The sequence below is a fragment of the Colletotrichum chrysophilum genome (assembly GCF_026319265.1).
Source record: "Colletotrichum chrysophilum strain AFK26 chromosome Unknown scaffold_14, whole genome shotgun sequence".
NCBI classification, from domain to species: Eukaryota; Fungi; Ascomycota; class Sordariomycetes; order Glomerellales; family Glomerellaceae; genus Colletotrichum; species Colletotrichum chrysophilum.
The window spans coordinates 167,978-186,429 of NW_026517301.1; the positions used below are offsets into that span (position 1 = coordinate 167,978).

At 55.5% G+C, this 18,452-nt stretch overlaps 3 protein-coding genes across 3 annotated transcripts; 1 reads left to right on the forward strand and 2 right to left on the reverse strand.

Annotated features, from left to right (window-relative positions):
• Positions 1-8,709: 8,709 nt before the first annotated feature.
• On the forward strand, positions 8,710-10,104 carry COL26b_002736 (uncharacterized protein; the record flags this gene model as incomplete). Its single annotated transcript, XM_053175647.1, has 1 exon — positions 8,710-10,104. One exon carries the CDS (start codon positions 8,710-8,712, stop codon positions 10,102-10,104), a length of 1,395 nt encoding a protein of 464 aa, XP_053040356.1.
• A 1,498-nt stretch (positions 10,105-11,602) lies between these two features.
• Positions 11,603-13,957, reverse strand: COL26b_002737 (uncharacterized protein; the record flags this gene model as incomplete). The annotated part of the gene is made up of 2 exons (XM_053175648.1): positions 11,603-13,279; positions 13,328-13,957. The coding sequence occupies 2 exons, from the start codon at positions 13,955-13,957 to the stop codon at positions 11,603-11,605; spliced, it is 2,307 nt and encodes a 768-aa protein (XP_053040357.1).
• A 1,131-nt stretch (positions 13,958-15,088) lies between these two features.
• On the reverse strand, positions 15,089-16,745 carry COL26b_002738 (uncharacterized protein; the record flags this gene model as incomplete). The annotated part of the gene is made up of 2 exons (XM_053175649.1): positions 15,089-16,660; positions 16,728-16,745. 2 exons carry the CDS (start codon positions 16,743-16,745, stop codon positions 15,089-15,091), a joined length of 1,590 nt encoding a protein of 529 aa, XP_053040358.1.
• Positions 16,746-18,452: the final 1,707 nt, after the last annotated feature.

Here is an 18,452-nt window from a genome sequence, read left to right on the forward strand (position 1 = left end):
ACCAGTGTCTTCTTCCATCACTTCCCTCTGCAATGTATTCCAACGAGAATCGTATTGTGTACTGTCAGCGCCACAGCCTGTGTCTATCACAAAAGACCGAAGTAATGAGGGAAAAGCCCAACAATCCATGGTAACTGTAGTGATGCATATTAGGAGCATAAGGTGGGACTCGAGACTCTAATGCACCTTGTCACGTACATTGACGCTCAAGACTCCTCAGCCATCCAGGCCCTACCCTATAAAGTATAAGCGTCTCAGTCTCAAAGTGGCAACAAGAACACAAAGTTAAAGCAAGAAATAGTGGCCAGAATAGTTGAGGGGCCTGATCATACCAAGCTCAAATACATATTTAACGCCCAGCCAGGAAGACGCTTTGGTCTAGGTCAGTGACCTGACAATATCGGTAACGTTCTGGACTCCAATTTAGCGGCAAGGTTGATGTCTGCAATTTGAATTGCTACGCATGAACTGCTAGCATATGTGATGTGCCTACGAACAATTTTTAACCCGCGTCATCACTGCTTCTCTCTCTGTCACTTCCCCTGGCATATTGCTTGTGAATCAGCACTAAGGGCTTGGCCGTATTGATATGAAACTCAGACACTACTGCAAAAATAGTTAGGGACTTACATGTCAACTATTCACTGTCTCTTTTCGAACCAAATATTTCACAGTATGCCGCAAATATGTCATTGTTTGGTGACAGATATTATGAAGCCTGCGGAACAGATACTTAAATACAAAACTTGAAACAGCCTTACCACAATCTCGTCTCAAAGAAGCTCCTATTCTTCAAACTATAAAAGGCAGTCTACAACGCAGCCATATAAATTACCACACAAGAAATGAGTGCGACCGTAGTCATGGCTATTGGAGAGATGTCTGCGACAGGTTAGAACCTACAGCAGTTCACAACCAGCAGCTGCATCTGTCTAGAGCAGAAGAAGGCGCATATGTTCATGAAAGCTGAAAGACGTTGTAGCAGGCATCGTCACTCATTGCGCGTGTCATATGTGTATGAGGATGAATAACACCCACCGCATGCAACAAGCTAAAGTTTTCTGAGCCTTCTGAATGGAGACCCTGTCATTACAACATCAACTGCCCATATTTTAGTGTATTCCACTTCACAGACACTTCATCTCAGAGGGAGCTCTATGCGTTGTGATCGCTTGCTTCTGTCAAAGTACGACTCGCTTGGTGGGTGAGGAACATATCTTATATATGCCTTTAGAAAGTGAAGAACGAGGACGACGTCTGAATAGGCTCTAGGGTGTGTAAAGAGGCATGGTAGTCAAAAGATTTCGTCGTCATTCAAATTGAGAGGCTCCAGCTCAGGAAACTTGGTGTGCTTTCATGATAGCGAAGAACTCATAACGAAGCTTCAACTGAATGACAGTCATAGCCATCCATCTCCAAGAGAGGACAAGACAGAAACCAGCAACATCACCACAAAGACAAGCATTCTCCCACGACAGGCACATCTCATAATACCATCACACAAAATAACCACAGGACGTCAAAAGAATCACAAAAGGGTGTCCAAGCCAAATCCCCTCCCATACCAGGGGTCCAACCCAGCTAAGGTGGTGAGACTGTGGCCTGTCCTCCTACGCGCCGTCATCCCACTCTATCCCACCCATCCGAACCCCCAACTCCCCCGCCCCCAACCCAATCCCACAAGTAAGCATCCCTCCACCAGCCTGCCCGACTAACACACACCGGGCATGCGTGATGTCAACCATCGGACAGGCTACTGTTCCTCCTGAACACCCATCGGCCATCCCCGAAGCTACCCGAGTCCGGTCGCAGAGGCACGACATCTGCGCGCGCGAGATATGCCACCTACCTTTTGACTCCAAAGATGGTGTGCTCCCGAGAAATCCTCGTACAACAGCTGGCGAGATCTGCGGGGAAGGACGAGGACATTGGAGGCTCTGGGGTAAAACGCCCCGATGGACTGACGTGAAGAAACTTTTCTTATTGCCGGATGAGCTGGGCTCGTCCAACCTGACAGGTAAAATTGCTCAGCAGGATAATTAGGATCCGCCAGGTAACATGCCATTGGCACCCTCCACGAAGGACCCGGCGAGACTCTTCCAAGGTGGTATAACCGCGTAGTAACGAGCCAGCGAGTGTTCAGTCCTGTGAGAGGAATGCTATTTGATTGCATTGCTATCGAGATGCCCCTCCATCTGAACAATCCGACTACCCCGGACTCGATGATCAACCCCGAGCAAGACACGCAGCAGCATCCCACCAGTCTGCACATGCCAAGACATGGTGTGAGCCGCTCCGTTGCCGGCGGCGGCTCTTACCTAGCCTGCCCATCTAACTGGGATCGTCGCTCTGCGAAATTTCCTGACAGGCGGGCGGGTGACTTGAACGACAGGAGATGGCATGAGGACTAATGTTCAATGATGCTCGCGGGCGCACCATGCCTGCAGCCGGTGCGGGGGAGGCTTTCTCTCGAGATTGTGTATGGATGTCCTGTATGTACAAAGATCACGAGGTCATTGGAATGGCTTTTTCGAATGCCCAATTGGAGCCTTGGGCCGGTTGCGCTCAACCGGGCGCTTTATTCTAGCACTAGCCAGGCAGGTCTTTTTCGAGTTTTCATTTGGGGCGTGAATCGGTTGGGGGCCGAAGAATCTGAGCTCAAGTCCAGAACGTTTGCGACAAACACAGAGCGTAGCATCCGGAGCAGGAGGATGACTGCCGAGACGAATCAGCCAGGTTCAAGTGTCTCGGCGTAGTACTCAACGGCGGATAGACTTTCTATTCGCGCTTCCTGGCCCTTAGTGTCCCGACGAATAAGGCTGGGTGCACTCGCACAGCAGGTGAAACGCCGTTGAAGCCCGAAGGCGAGGCGTCGTGGTGAAGGGACTGGGCAAACGCGATGCTAAATCAGAAGCCAGCCCTGTCCTTGTCAGATAGATACTGCATCGCTTCGAGCCGGCTCCCCGAATCATTCGCATTCATTCCGACATTGCTAGACCTCGGGATCCCTAATTAGTATGTCTGTCAGTTTTCAGACGACAGACGCGCAGCCCGACTAGTCTGACAGCTGCTGTCCAACTTCAAGACTCAATAACATCGAAGAAAGAGACGCCGTGGCGAGTAACGTAATGAAGCGCGAATGACTACGTGGCCAAAATCGAAAAAGGTATTCGATGGGCGCCGAATGCGTTATGTCTCTCGTATCGAATTGGTCGTATCCAGGACGCGATAACAGTGTCGCCCAGCAGCTTTGCCACGGTCGTCTGGCCATTACAACGGTCCAGAAATCCTCACGATGATGGCGTATGAGAGCAAGCGCAGTCTCTGCGAGACGCAAGCGAGGGGGCAATGGAACTCCGAGGAAGGTGCTCAGGAAGCTCTGCTTAGGAGAGCAATGGCGTCAATGGCCAGCGAGCAAACCTCCACGGCTTCACAGAACCTGTATTCGGACAGCTGCATGTTTGCCGCAGATTTCTTTTTGACGTTGAACGGGCAGTGAGGTCACCGTGACCCTGGAACGGCTCGCGATCATCGGCGCCATACTGGTCGAGAACCCTTCCAGACCCGACAATCAGGGCCGATGAACGGCTAGCAGGGAGACATCCGCTTCGTAACCCGGTACTTCTCCTCTGGTGGACTCTGACGATACGATTTCATTGGATATCGGATGTGTACTAGTTGCTCAATGAGGATATTTATCGTCGACTCAAACGATCTTCTCTGCCGTCCGCCAGTTGTGGTCATGGCAGGAAACGAACAAGCGTCGGGTAGTTACCCGGAGAAAAAGGTCGTCGATAGACGGACACTAAGGATCAATAGACGCGATTTGATGTCGCCCTGATCAGCGTCTTTGCCTTCGGAGTCGATGAAGGGATCCCGTCTTCCGTCGTCGCCCAAAACGCCCAGCACGGGAGGCGCATGCGGCCATTCAGCAGGGTCTATGCACAGGACCTGAATTCAGTTTCGCTCCGCATGATCTGGGCCGCATGTTCAAAGTCGATGAAGCAGTACGAATAAGGTCGTGTGGTTGAACAGCACGTCCCAACCCCCCGGCATCGCCATCTGGCTGCCTTCTCAGACTCGACCAAGATCTGGATGCCTGACTTTCCGCTCCGCCCAGGAGGCCGTTGGGCCGCCAAAAGACCCTGAAGTGTCGACGCAAGTTGATAGGAGTCATAATCGAAAAATCTGGCAGAGGCCGACGCAGATAGGTATCACACAGCACGTGTTCGGCGCTCAAGGCCTGCTGTGACCAGGGCCGACAATCGGGCTTGGTAACACCTGCGACCCAGCGAATCAACGGCTGACACACGACCGCAATTCGAAGCCAAGATGAGCTCAACCCGCATACGCGGTCGCCCGTGCAGAGAAGTCAGCAAAAAGCCGCTTCCCGTGTCTAAGCAGACGCAGGTCGGTCTTTTTGCTGCAAAGTTGTGAGACATAGATGTCTCAAGACCTTGCAGAGGACCTAGCGAAGCGTACGCGCTCTATTGACGATAGACGGGAAAGCCATCTGCGTCACACCGAATCGTCAGGCTAGGGAACAGGCGGTCGAGATGAGGCATCCTTTGCACAGCCCTTGACGATGGTGACTCTGGAATCGACCTGGAGCAATTGAGTTGTTCCTTCCTGCTGGCGATGCAATACGACCATTGTCGAGGCGGACAATTGGTTGGCGACAGGTTGGCTACCAAGGTAAAGTGCTCGCGTCAACGGCGCGCCAGGTAAAATGGTAGCCTACATGGGCGCCATGCGGAAATCGAATCAGAGCCGAATCCAAGAACGCCCTGCCGAGTCGGAGGTGCAGGAACGACAGATGGAGACAGAACAGCGAAGCAAGAGCGGGCTCAGGGGCCTACATCGTGGCCGCAACAGCCAATGAAGAGAGGCGAGATGCAGCCTCGAGATTCAATCGTGGGGCTGGTTTGCGAGGTTGGGCATCAGCAGCAAGCAAAAGGAGGCAAGAAGAGGCGGTGATGGATTTGTTCCAAATGTGATATCGAGATAGCGACTAAGGCGGCGCAGCAAAGTGCAATTCGCAACGGTGAGGGCGCCGGACCCGTTGGTCCTGTCGTGAGCGAAACGGAACACACGGCGTTGGCGAGGATCTGTCCCACGGGTTTGCATGGTTACGCAAGACCATTTCGTGTGCCTCTCTGGGTTTTCCATAGTCAGCAGCATACAGCCATCCCAGAGGCGCACCGAGAGACCCTCCGAGTGAATTGTTCCACGGGGCCAACGTCATCTCGGGCCAGCTGAAGGCTGAAGGCGCTGTCTTGGACAGCAGCATCGTGGGGAAGACGGCGTCATGTTGGCGGCTGGTTGTGGCTGACAGTTGAGTAGTAGCTAAATTAAGGTGCATCGAGGCATCAAGCGCGGGCCAGCCATGGACCCCAGGATGTGTCTTCCCTGCCGACGCAGACACAGCTCTTGGATTGCGGCTTGTCTTGTGCTTCGTTCCATGATGGAGCCAGCGACATGGTTAATTTGAGTTTCAATGGCAGCGGGAGCAAGATCGAGGGAGCACAGGCCTGGCTGGGGAATGAGGGCTGTGTGTGCACAAAGCGCCGCAGCTCAGCAGCATCAGCAACAGCAACAGTGCTCAGTTCTTCCGTGCTGTGGCGTCCGGGCGGGCATCGTGGGGTACAGCAGGAAAGGGTCGTGAAGGAGTGACTGGTCAGTGGTGGACACTGGTGTCGCGCCGCAGTGTTGTGCACGATGTGTCATCCGTTTCCTCTGTGATCGACATGGTGCGCACCCGACTAGCACAGGGTTACGGGTGCGCCTTAAAGATGGATATCAGCGGCGATTCTAGAAGGCTAGATGGAGCCGGACGGGGGTGTCCGGGGGTGGCATCGCGGATGTGACGATGGCACGCTGCTGTCGATTGGGCGGCTCTTAGGGGAGTGTAGCAGTTGATTATTCATTGCGTGAGACGGAGTTGGACGGAGCAAGGAGTCGGTAGAACGAGCGACGAGACCAGGAAGGACGAGAGGAGGCGAGGCCGTAGGAACCAAAGACTGCTGTGAGGAGAATTGAATTGATAGACTTGGAGAGCCATTGCACAGAGATAACGGAGTTGCCAGCGAATGGCAGTATTGACGGGGATGCGATGGAGGTCGGAGGTTCTAGACGCAGCTCGAAGACGTGGGAAGTTGGCAGGGTCAGGCGGTGGTGGATGGTAAGCGCCGAGTGTCGTCGAGTGAGCGTCCAGCCCGAGACGGGGGAAAGGGCGAGGAAGGGTGAGAGACGCCGATCATTGACGCGATGGATCGATCAGATGGGCAGGAAAGAAGGGGACGGCCAAAATTCTTGGGAAAATTCTGCCCCTGGTCTTTCTTCACTCTCCGTGGTTGATAGTTGATTGATTGCTAAGACGGAAGGACGAGGATTGCCAGCAACGACGGGAAAGAACGGCCGGCGGACTGACTTGCCTGACGAATTTGGCACCACAATCAGGCTGATGTCGCCGTCCACCTCCCGTATGTGCCTCACTGCACCTCAGGTACCTAAGCCACACCAAACGGAGCAGAGGCAGAGAGAAGGGCAGAAGGCAGGTTTGGGCAGACAGACGGCAGACTGGCGCGGCTAAGCAGGTGTGAATCTTTCGGTCACGTCTGGGGGATTCAGTGGTTCAGAAAGCAGTTGACAGTCGCCTTGACATTTGGACATTGATGCCTTGCGCGTGCGCATGCGCTCAGCCTCTTGAGATGCTGGATCTTTTGGGGGCAAAAGTGCAAACAGAGAAGTGGCAGAAAGCTCTCTGGGCGTCTAAGTTGGGCGCCTTGCTGAGAGAGCTTGGAGTGCACATCTATCTCAAAAACGTTGCGAACCGAGCTATCCCGGCCGGGGCCAGGTCAGGTCGAGCGTTATTAATTGAGATGGACGGGTAGAATTAAGTTCAACCAGAGCAAATTCTGCGCAAAAGTCAGAACAACATGCCACTGAAAGGTAACCGCGAGACTGGTGGTGCCACTTGGTAGGTACGGTACACTGTACACTGTAAGGTAGAGGACGGGAATTGCGACGTCGCGTCGATTCGTGGATTTCAATAGTGTGTTCGCATTCTGCACCGGTGCCTCGTGCCGTTTCGTACAGGGAACATGCTACGGCGGACAGCCGTTCCTGCGCTCCCCGTTTCTTTCCATTCCCTCGGCCTCAGCCAGCAGGTGCGTCGATACGTCTTTCTTTGCCCATGTTTCCTTCCCCCCACAAATGCCGTGCCATGTTTGAGTTTGGCCGTGCTTGCTGCTGCGTTTGGTGGTCCCTTCCCAAAGTCCCCGGGGTTCCTTCTTTCCCTAATTTTTTTTTTCTTTCCTCCTTCCGACGCAGCAGATGCTCAATGAGCTGTTCGTACCTTAGGCACGCACATTGCATTATTACTAACCCAAGGCAGTTCACACGTCTTGATTCTTGATTCCTGAGGGTTGACGTGGTAAGTGGCCCGGCCAGTCTTTCCTCTTGGGCCATGTCACTTCCTCCACCAGGGAAGGCAGCGGTGACTTGGCCGTTCAACGTTGAGTGTGACTCTTCCTCATGAGCGAGTGTCGCTTGCCCACGAGTGTCGGCGTCGCCCACGCATCCACATTCCCCAACAGGCATCGTCTCCTGGAGCTCCTACTGGCCTGCTGCGTCTGGCTCGCGCTGAGAGAAGGTTGAACCTTTTCACTCGGGCAGCACCCTCCCACCCTGCAAATCCAGCCATTCGGATCCCGTTGACCCCCCGTCCCATCTCATCCTGCACGACCTTAGCAGCAGAGGCTACCTATGCAGCAGGGAGGGTACGTGTATGATGACATTCGGATTCGCAGCTGAGGCACATTATCCGTACTGCGCTCCAGCAGCAGGTAAGTACCCAAGTACTCTACCTCCCTCCGTTTGTTGCCCACCGCCGCCGACTCAGCACCGTACCGCAGCCATGTCCAGTCGCAGGTCGCAGCACCTATTCGTGGACGGCGTGGTCGCAGCAAGGCACAGAAACGTGAGAACCATCTTTTGGGCAGGGGACAGGGGGCCACCACAACCAGGTGCCAGGTCAGGGCCCTGTGAGGCAGTTGGTCCTTCTTCGCCGTCGCACTGCTGCGACACTTCAGGCCCGTCGTTACCGCTCCCAGCCAGCGGTACCTCGACCATCTCCGATTCCCGTCCTCCTCTTCCCTGCGACCCGTGCCAGAAAGCTGCCCACCCACCGTTAAGACCAGCACCACCTGCTGCTGTCCACCACCCGTTGTCCTCCGACCCATCACCACTCCCACACTACCTACCTAATTACTTCTTTGGTGTGCTGCCCGTTCCCTTCTTCACTTTGCTGGCTGCCTTATATTCCCACGGCTGTATCAAATTCACAACTCCTTTGCCATACATCTTCTTAATCATCCCCAACCAACACGGTCAACCATCCGCTGGATACAGCCTCGAAACCACCCACACTTACACACACCCCTGCTTCATCCAACCGCACCCTCGCCCCAGCATCTCAACCTGACTCCGAATCCAGAAACAGGACCCTGGCCATAGTCAAACATATCATTGCCTAATTCTTCACCAACCAACCGACACTTCACGCCTCTCCTCCACTTCGCCAGTTCATCCACCTTGAGATATATGAAGCCTCCCTCCCTCCCTTGACGGATCAACCCACCTGCACAAGGCATTCACTGCCATCCCTCCGAACCTCCACCATCAACTCATCACATCCCCTCCACCAAAATGCCTCAGTCAAATCGAAAATACAGCTCCAAGAGCTCCACGAGTAGTCGGGGCTCGAGGAGGAGTAGTGATTCGGTCGACTCCTTCGAGACATATGAATCACAAAGCACAACGCCCACGTCTTACTACGACTACGCGAGCACCGAGGCATCAGTCAGGGAAGCAAAGCAGGTCTCGAGCAAGTTTCAACCCGTCCAGGAGGAGGACATTTCTCCTTCAACAAGCAGCTACCCGAGGTCGACCGTCGACACTTTCGACTCGAGTATAGCTTCCGAGGACGAGGATGAGCTCGAGCTCCAACGCGAGATCGACATGGACAGCTTCGAGGAGCACCAAGAGATCCCGCCTTTGCCCGTCTACTGCCGCGATGTTGTCGATGACGTCCGCCCCTCCACCCCCCAGGACTTTGCAAAGCTCTTCCCTTCCATGAACAGGTTGTCAATCCGCCACGACGAGTTCACCCCGGACGGCAACATGAACCTGCGAGTCGACACCGTCGCCCCGGGCCGCCGCCCTTTCACCATGCAACTCTTCCACCTGCGCATGTACGACCTCAGCAAGCGCGAGTTCTCCCTGAGACGGTACTGTCGCGAGTCTGGTCGCGAGGTCTGCAACTCCAAGCGCAAGTACGTCGAGCCCGCCACCGAGGAGCGCCCCACGCTTCAGCGATCCCTCTCCAGCGCCTTCAAGACCCTCTCGACCAGGAAACCCCTCTCGCGCACCAACTCGGGCGGCTCCATGCTCAAAGGCAAGGAGCAGCAACGCCCCGCCTCCAGCTCCTCCTCCCGCGGTGGCGACGAGGACCCCTCCGCCTACTTCCAGCGCTCCGCATCCTTCGACATGAAGCAAAAGTCCCGCCCCGAGCCGACAAACACCATGAAGCTCGAGTTCTCAAACTACGCCCGCGTCGACGTCTCTCGCTGCGGCGGCAAGAACAACAAGCGCTACGAGTTCCAGTGGTGGGGTCACAAGTACCAGTGGAAGCGCGTCCTCGACAAGAACCTCGGCGTCGTCTCCTTCCACCTCGTTAAGGACGGCAACACGGCCGCCGACGCCGCAGTCGCCCACATCGTCCCCGAGACCCGCGCCCCGAACCAGGTCTACGACGACGAGAGCGCCGGCGGCTGGGTGCCTCCGTGCCACATGTGGATCAGCGACCGCAGCGTCATCGAGGCCGTCACCGACGTCGCCGATGTCATTGTTGCTACCGGCCTCATGGCTCTTGTCGACGACTGCATCAAGGACCGCTGGCAAGTCAAGAAGACGCACCGCAACCCGTTGACGTCCAAGTCCGTGAGCGAGGGCCCCAGGTCCTTTGTACAGCACATTTTCCAGCGTCGTACCTCGGACCATCAGTCGAGTCCCCTGCGACACCGCCCCATCTCAACTTACTGAGATGAACCTTCAGCACCAACACACTTTTAATGCCCTTTTGCTGTCTCTTTTCTCTACGGGAGGCACGATCAAAATTGCATCATCAATCGGTACCAAAATCTACACTGCGACGACATTGACGACTTACGACCATTTCCACTGCTCCGAACATCGTCCGTCGCAGAGAAACATTTCATATTTCATATTTCCAGCCACGAGCATCTAGCCATTATGAGCGACACCTCAAATCATCACTTTTACCAAAAACCTACATCAAATTTATTGGCAGTGGAACAAAACAGAAGACGGAAACCCGGGACACAGCTACAATGAAAGCAGCTACAGACCAGCGCGCAACAGCGCAGCACATACAGACACAGACCAAAGGATATGGGAGGAGACTAGGATACCATTTTCAGGGCACCGCGCATCGCATCGCCGCGTCGCGATGGTAGGACGGCGTTCTTCATAGGGATATTTCACATTTATCTGTACATACATTTGTGTCAACAACTATTGTCATTTTTTCTCTCGACGATTCAGCCTTCTCTTTTCATTCATCAGGCGAGGAGTCGAGGAGTATTTGGAGCGGATTCCCCATCATGAGGGAGGGGAACCAGGAATTGTACGAATGAAGCAGACTATTGATGATCCACGTCTGTATTTTTGACTGAGATACAATACAAACAACACCAAGCGCGCAAACGCCTTTTGCTCATGCAAACATCTTTTCATAATCACCATACTGTCTCTACCTATGCTTCGCTTTGATGGTGAATAATGGAAATCCACGGATGCAAACAGTCGTTCCTCATGTCCACGAAGGCGGTGACGAAACAGGAAAAAAGCTGGTAGAGTGAGGTAGACGAGACTAAAAGTCGGCCGGTCTGGAACACGAGAGCGGTCGTCAGTGTCGTACCACCCCAGACCCCCACCCAGCCCGATGAACACCATGCACCCCGCCCAACGCCATCATGAGATGCTGTGCTCGCTTACCGATGATGTAGGTCATGTCTCTGTCAAAAAGTCTGCATAGGCTTCTGGAATGACAGCACCCACGCGCCTAACCTCTTAGGGGCCCGAAAATCGCCAAGCCGAGGAACACCCAACGGAAACCAACCCCCGCGTGCCACAGCAGAGAGCCCTGGCGTGACCCATGACGTCCTCCGGTCCGTCCCGCCGGTGTCGTCGCGTTACCAACACGTTGTCTACCGCCCACTCTTTATGTCTTTTGCAACGTGGGATTTCAATTCCCACCTTCCCTGCCCCCTCGCATGGTGTTTTGCAGGTCGGAGTTTCTGGGCAGGGCGACGTTTCCCAGAGCAATGATTCGCACCAAAGCTTGTGCATTGTGGAAACTCGGGTGTTGCAGTGATATCGCCATCATGTCATTTTCGATAACATGTAAGACTCCCCGCAGATAGGGTCGGCTATCTATTCAGTGGCAATGCAAGGCGCACATGTGGTGTCCCCCGCGGGATGCCAATGGAGAGAAACGAAGTAGTCGAGACTTGAGACATCAGTACTCGCCAAAGACGAAGAATTCGTCCTTCTTGTCCCCGAACCAGCCCCCGAGGTCAAGCTTCATGAGCAGTCTCTCCACGCCACCGACCCGCCGAGGAATGTACTCGCCCTCTTCCCTAAGGACACCCTCCTCGCCGCCTTCCTCCTCGTCCGCAAACGCGGCGGGGTCCGCCTCGAGGGACCTCAAAGAGGCTATGACCTCGCGGATACCATCCTTGACGTGTTTTTCCACATCCCGTATCGCGGCGCGCACGTCCTTCTCCTCAATCTCGAGGTCGACGAACGCATCTACGACTCCGGCGTCGGCCTCCAGGTCCATCGAGGTCCAGACGGCGTGGAGACGCGTTGTCAGCGCGACGAGGTGATCAGTATGCGTCAACAAGTTGTACAGAGGGTCTGTATAAGAGGGAAATGTGAGCAGGAGACGAGTCGAGAGTGCGCGTAGATACGCTCGGTGTGCTGTCGCGAGGGACTGGGGGTCATGGGTCGGAGTCGGCTCAGGTGTTTTAGGGCCGAGGTTGAGGTTGGACGTGCTCTGCGCGAGCCAGATATCATCATCCTCATCCTCTGAAACCGCTGCCGAGGGTGCTTTCGAGGGTGACGTGGAGTTGGGTTTGGTTTCGGGCTTCTTTTCGCTCGAGGTAAGCCACTCTTGAAAGCCTTCCCATAGACCTGCGACGATTTCCGTCTGCAAATACGCTTCCGTCTCGGAAAGGAAGAAGAGGGCCGAGCTGCAAGTGACCCAGGCGCTGCGCAGCGCATTCGATCGTGTAGTGTAGCGTTGGCGGAGAAGCACCACTTTTGATCGACCTGCTCGCGTGCTTCCGGCTGGGGGGCCAGGGGGTGCCGGGTGATGCCGGCGTAAGGATGTAATCTTCCACAGCTCGGTAAGGCGAATATGTGCCCTGCGGATGGAGAGGAGGTAGGAGTTGATTGTGGAGTAGATCTGGAGATCGGATGAGGTGAGAAACATGTCCAGCGGTGAAGGTATCTGCATCGTCAGGATGACGGGAACAGACAGCAGAAGATTGCGGAAAGGGGTCGTGGCCAACGTTTTCGTTGTTGGTTGCGATGTGCTGGCTTCAAGCTTGAGGGGCACCGCAGGCTTGGACTTGGTCAGATTCAAGCGCAGTAATTGTCTCCCAATCTCGAGACCCTCATCTTCGTCCGCATGCTGCCCCTGCATCAAGCCCATCTCTCCCCACGTCTTGGCCAGCACGGCTGCGACCTCGCCTTCCTTGACCGCAAACTGGCCGACACCCTCGCGCTTTTCATAGGCGAGATTATCTGCCCTCTTCCAGCGGCTTCGTAGCTTCTCGTCAGCCTGGTGTGTCAAGGCCATGGCGAATTCACCCCGACCCAAGAGAAAGAACTCGCGCAAAACTTGCAGTGCCTCCACGACTTTCGTGAGCGGCAATAACTTCAGTAGCACTGTACGTGAGAGCGTGAGGCGAATGGCGGTGATTGCCCGCGAGAAACTCGCTGTGTTCAGCGGATATGTCAACGCGGACAGCTCCTTCAGTTGCGACGAAAGGTGGTCTAGCCCCTGGAGGCCCGACTCGACGCTGCTCTTCACACGGACATGGTTTAATGACCTCCCAATGAAGACCATCGAAGACGCAGTCTTTGGCGTGACAAAGTTCGGCAATAACGTCGGCACTGAGACATAGTCCTGCTCGTCGTTAGTCACCACATTCCGTACCAAGCGGGCTTAACCTACGTGATCGCCGCTCTCCGCCTTATGCACGAAGAAATCCTCTCCGCCAAAGGTAGGCAGCCGGCCGTAGAGGATCCAAGCAGAAACCTGCTTCAACCACGCCGTCTCCGCCACGGAGACCAGACTCATGGCCGTCCTCTCGATATCCACGTAACCACTCTGCAGCTCGCTCCGCAACCGATCAATAAGCTGCGCGCCGCGACATGTCTGCCCTTGCTGCTTCCGCAGCATGAATTGCACAATCTCCCAGAGCCATTCCATCCGCCGCGTCCACTCCGAAAACTCGCCCACGACTGCCGTCAAAGGTACAATATTGTACGCGCCCACCAGACTCGAATCTTTCCTCAGAACGGTCTCCTCGACCTCGAGCACCTTGCGCTGGAAGGCAGCTAGGTGGACAGACTGCACGGCTGTCGCGACGGCGCGGCATATCGTTGACGGATGCTCGGCGGCAATGGGCGCTGTGTAGCTCTGCAATTTGACGTGCAAGTCACTCAGGTGTGCGACGGTGGCTAGGAGCTCGCGTTCCGGTGGTGAGATGGCGGGCGATGGTAGCGCATCGGGGTCTGAAGCTTCGGTTCGGAGCAGAGGGGAGGGGTGCCCGGAGAGGGCGAGGAGGATTTCGTGGAGCATGGCTTCTTTGCGCCGAGGCCCAGGCCAATGCTGCTGCTGTTGCTATGATTGTCGTGTCTGCACAGGAAACCGAGGTGTTAGCCATGAGTTGTCCGGTTACAATCGTGGCGACGTTGGTGGAGGTGGACATGGGTTCGAGGGGAGGTCTTGGGAGGGGCCCAAAGAGACGGCATCATCACATTTCGCGGGTGGGTTGCTTCTTGGACTTTGACTTTTCGCCAAAGTCGCGTAGAAGCAGGATGAAAGCGCCTAACAGCTCGAAGCGACACATTTACACGTCGAAGTCGGTGCGGGCGCGAAGGATGGCGGGAGAGAGCAATTCGAACGAAGGCGGCTCCTTCGGGCGGGAGGATGGGAGGCGGGGCAGTTGGGCAAGCAAGACGTCGCAGCCGGAAAAAAAGTAAGGTGATGTGATGGTTGGCAGATTACCTTGTTATGTTGTTTTCTGCATTAAGCAAAGTCCCCTTTCGTCGCACGAACCAGTCAACTCTCTTTCCGTGTCCCCTTTCGCAAAAAAGAAAGGAGCGTCCGAGCCACAAAAACGGAAATCGCACTGGCTGTCAAGGAGGCTCCATGCTCGAGGGCCTGATCCCTTCCTATATCACGGTAGCGGCATTGATGGAATCGACATCAGGGGAAAGCGCGACGGGGCTTGACTTGACGCGACTAACTGGCAGCGGGCTAAAGTGACACTGACCACGACCTGCCCGCTCTGAGACCTGCGGGGCCCTCTTTAGGTACGTGCACGTGATGTTCCACGTCCTTACGTCGAGCTGAGGTAAGCCCCGCGCTCTGGAAGCGGCCCGGTCGACGGGTTCCGGTGCCCGGCCTTGAAGTGGAACCCCTGACCGGTTCGGTGCCGTCTGACAGCTCTTAAACCAGGCCTATCCCAACCGCGTTCAAAGGCTATGGAAACAAAGGCGCCAACGGTCTGCTAGAACTGTTCTTAATTACTGAAGCGGCTACCTTCCTATTTTCATGTCGTTCTCGCATTCGACAAGCAGAGATACGGAGTTGCCCGGTCCTTGTGCGGGGTCTTCGATACAAACATGGCGGCCCATATGTGGCCATCCAAAAACACCTTCTTCATTCGCTCTGCAATCATCTTTGTCCAGAATTGTCTCGCTCCTCTCATCGCACCTTTTCGGCGGCCTTCTTACCGTTCCCCTCATACGCTGTGTACAAGCTCGTCGTGTCGCTCTCGTCATCCCTGCGGGCAAGAGGCTTTCCATCTTCTAGCAGTCCGACAGTGTTACCACCGTCTCCGCCCCCGACAATGATCTGGCCGCCTCCCTTTACCTTCCCGACGACCATACCCTTAGCGACGCTCTTCAGGATGGCTCTTCGAGAGACGCCGGTCACGTCGATGTAGACCAAGCCAACATTCTTGAAACCGCCGCCGATGTTTCTCGACACCTGGCCGGCTTCGGCACCCCAGCGATGCTCGACCATTTGCGATACACTGGATGAAGTGCCCACCAGCAGGTTGCGTCCGGCTTGGTCGATACCGTCGGCGACGGTGTTGAATGCCATCAAGCTCCTGTTAAGCAGCCCTGGCTTGTAACCCTCAATGGGGTTACCATCCTTGTCATACCCCCTTCCGCCGCCATTCTTCTTCCTAGCAAGGGTAGCGCCCAGGTTCTGTGCAACTTTACCAATCTGTCCAACCGTCGTCGCTGACAAGCCAGCCGCAGTAGTAGTGAACTGGTTGATGCGACGAATACGGTCGTGCGCCGCCGGTGTGAACGTCATGGCCGTCTCGTTGGACTTGGTCTTTGTGGTGAAGCTATCGGCTCCTGTTTGCAGACCCTTGGTGACCATGTCTGACGACGTAACGATCAGACGGGAAGCCTTGGAGGCGTTGGAGACCAGGAAGGACTTTTTGTAAGCTGGGTGCATGATCATCTCGCGATACTCCTGCGACACAGGCTGGACGGTAATGGCCTGGCTCTGGTTCGCGGGGAGGGTGATCTCCACGGGATCTGGCATGCCATGTGAGTCAAGGTCGGCCGAGTAGCCGCCCGACTTACCTTTTGTGCCGGGCTTCACGCCCAGTTCCTCTTGGATTTGGTAGTTCTCCGCCAGCTCGCCGATGACGCTGCCATCCTCCTCGTCAATCAGCACGATCCTGCCGCCATTAGGGGAGCTGTGGCTTCCCTGAGCGTAGGCTTGCCCGGGCTGATAGTCGGCAGGATTGTAGGCGGGGAGGCCGTCGTCAGCTGCTGCTCTCGCCTTTGCGGAAGAAGCTGCGGAGGGTATGGCGGCAGCCTTCGCGGACTTCGCGGCGGAGGAACCCTTTGGCGGGGGCGCTCGTTCGAGGAAGGCGGTGCACTGGGCGAGGATTGTCTCGAAGGTGTCTACATCTTCTTGAAGACCCTTTCTGCTGCCAGTGTCGGGGAACTCGATGCGAGTGAATGCGCCGCTGTCGGGGCCCATATCCCATCTTGGAATCAGGTAGCTCGTTGGCGGCTGGTGGTAGATCTGGGTTGTGGCGGGGAGAGGCAAGTCGAGTTCGGGAGGGAGGTGCAGGTGTAGGTAGAAGTCCTCTGCTGGAGTTTCTCCGTTTGTGTCGGAAAAGGGCGACGATGTCGGGACCATCAACAGCGAGAGGGTCTGGGGGCCGGCTGGAGTCAGAGACTCCTCCTTTCCGTGGGCAAGGTGGTAGGCCTTGACGCCATTGATGGCGTACAAGAGCTTGGGGTCCTAAATCGTAAGGTCAGTCAGTACGCTTTAAGCTTGTCGAGTTGATGTTGCGCGCCCGGTGCCGTACGTTGTGTCCTGAAGCCATGTTTGTGATGCGCAGAACAGGCGCGAACTTTTGGAGACTTGGCTGCCTCAGATCAGCGTCTCAAATTGCGACTGGCGCAAAGAAGAAGCCTGAAAAATCAAGACGTAGGGGTAGCTAGGTTGAGGAGGGGGGAAGCGCGGGGTGTTTGGGGTTGACTTTTTGTGATGCTGGGAGGATTTGGTCGGAAAGGTAGCTGCAGGCTGGTGGTAGGTGCAAGTAAGCGACAAGAAAGGTGACGAGGAGCAGACGCGACGACTATTCGCCAAGGAGGATCGAGCGACAAGGTGCTTCGAGAGTGAGTAGGCGGTAGGTAGGAGGCGAGTCGTGAGAGTTGTGACGAGATTCGCAGGTTTAAAGGTTGGGTTGGGGGTGTGGTGATGGCAAAGTCGGTTGGATTGGACGAGATTGAAACTACGTGCATGGCATGGCGCTTAAGTCGGTGCTGCTGCTGGTGCTGCTTCTTTCTTTAGCTCCGGGGCAGCCTCCACCTCAGCAGGTCACCCACTCTCGTCACTCGTCGCTCGTCACCCGTCACTCGCTGCTGTTGGTTCTGTCCCTCTCTCTGTCTGAGGTGGTCTGGATCCCGATTCCCTGGACGTGCCCGAGAGGCCTCTCTGAGGCGGGCGACGTCATTGGGTGTGCTGGGCAGTGGTGTTCCAGGCACTTCCCAGTCTCGGTCTCCGGTCCAGTGCACACAATCCACACTGGCATTTTAGCTCTTGTGCCACCACCGACTAACATGGAGTAAAACGGGACGACATCGACGACCCCTTTTGCCCCCCTCTGCCATTCCAATCAGTGTCCCTCAGTCACCTCCAGCCGTGGCATACAACAGCTGTGAAGCTGCAGCGGTGTCCGTTGTGTTTGATGGTGGGGGTTCCTGGCTTCTGGGGCGTGCACAGCCACCTGCGACCGGCGCATTCCATTTTACCTTGTTGCTCCTCCTCTCACCCGTGGACCTCCACTGCCAGTTAAAGAGTAAGGTAAGGTAGGTGCTAGTGCAGAGCTCCGGCCACCGCTTGAACCCCTCAGTGGTCCCTTAGTCCCTGGAGTCCTCTCGGCAGCTGTCACTGCACTGACACACCCCCATGTGTTTTCTGGCGCGCCGCACCCGCTCTGCCTCTAAAACCGCTGTGAAGTGCAGCGACCCGGTACGTACTTTCCCTTCGCTACCACCCGCCGTCGTCATTTTTTGCCATCCAACGGGCGAAAAAAGACGGTTGAGACAAGTCCATCCATTCATCGGCGGTCCAGCTCTTTCTTTGATCAGCATTGTTTCCTGCTCGCCTGGTCATCAGGCTGGGAGGCGAATCTCAAATTCGCTTCCAAGGTTGCGAATCTCCCTCCCTCGAGCCCCGTCCGATGTTTGTCTCGGTTTTCGACACTCAATTTGCCAAGTGGGCAGTGTTCAACTGCGAATACGGGGCCTTGTGAGCAAGTGCTCCGTTGCCAAGAAATCATCACATGGAAATCAGCATTTGATATTTCCATTTGCTGCCTGCCGTGTCCACGCAATCACTCCCTGAGCATTGATGCTCTTTCCACCATCCCCCAACCTCAACCAACTGTATCGGCACATCATCATGGCTGAGCTACACTACGAACTTTCGCCTCGTTGCATGAAGCATATTCTATCGAATTCCCCCTCTTAGACCACGCGTCGACCGCTTGCGCACTGCATCTTCTTGGCATCATTGGACGAAGCTG